This window comes from Penaeus monodon, chromosome 32 (genome assembly GCF_015228065.2).
Source record: "Penaeus monodon isolate SGIC_2016 chromosome 32, NSTDA_Pmon_1, whole genome shotgun sequence".
Classification (NCBI taxonomy): Eukaryota; Metazoa; Arthropoda; class Malacostraca; order Decapoda; family Penaeidae; genus Penaeus; species Penaeus monodon.
The window spans coordinates 14,272,016-14,272,478 of record NC_051417.1 but is presented as its reverse complement, the minus strand read 5'-3'; the positions used below and the strand labels follow the sequence as shown (position 1 = coordinate 14,272,478).

Sequence of the window (463 nt, the reverse complement as noted above, 5' to 3'; positions counted from 1 at the left end):
TGAACTACCTAGCTTGCCACGGTAGTAGTAGTAAATATATATTTGCAATGAACAGGGTATGCCTTGTAAACATATTAGAGATACAGCGACACCTATGTTTCGAAAAGACAGCTCGTAAACCCAACCACATGATAATAGCTTACCATGTAGACCAAAACACACACAATTTCTGAACAATTAAATCCACATCATAAAAAATAAATAAAACAACATTTCACCACAGAGATAAATAAATCCTAACAAACCCAATTCCCATTTTATGAGAAGAAGAAAAAAAAAACGACGCTCACCTTATTCGAAAGCGTTTTCTGATCCACCAGGTTGCCTTCGGGGTCTGTGATCTCCAGCGAAGACGTGGGCGTGACCCAGCCCGCCTTTTCCGTGGTCCAGGACAGCTGCACCTCGCCCTCGCCCACCACCTCCGCCTTCAGCTCGGAGGGCCGTCGGAACACCACTGCGGAGG

General features: G+C 45.1%; 1 protein-coding gene across 1 annotated transcript in view; it reads right to left on the bottom strand.

The window, feature by feature from the left end:
* The window catches only part of LOC119593586, a gene marked incomplete in the record, with an annotated part of 34,026 nt that overhangs the window by 19,999 nt on the left and 13,564 nt on the right, over positions 1-463 (bottom strand). Inside the window, 1 exon segment of the mRNA XM_037942539.1 lies at positions 291-454. Coding sequence (XP_037798467.1) covers positions 291-454 — 164 coding nt within the window.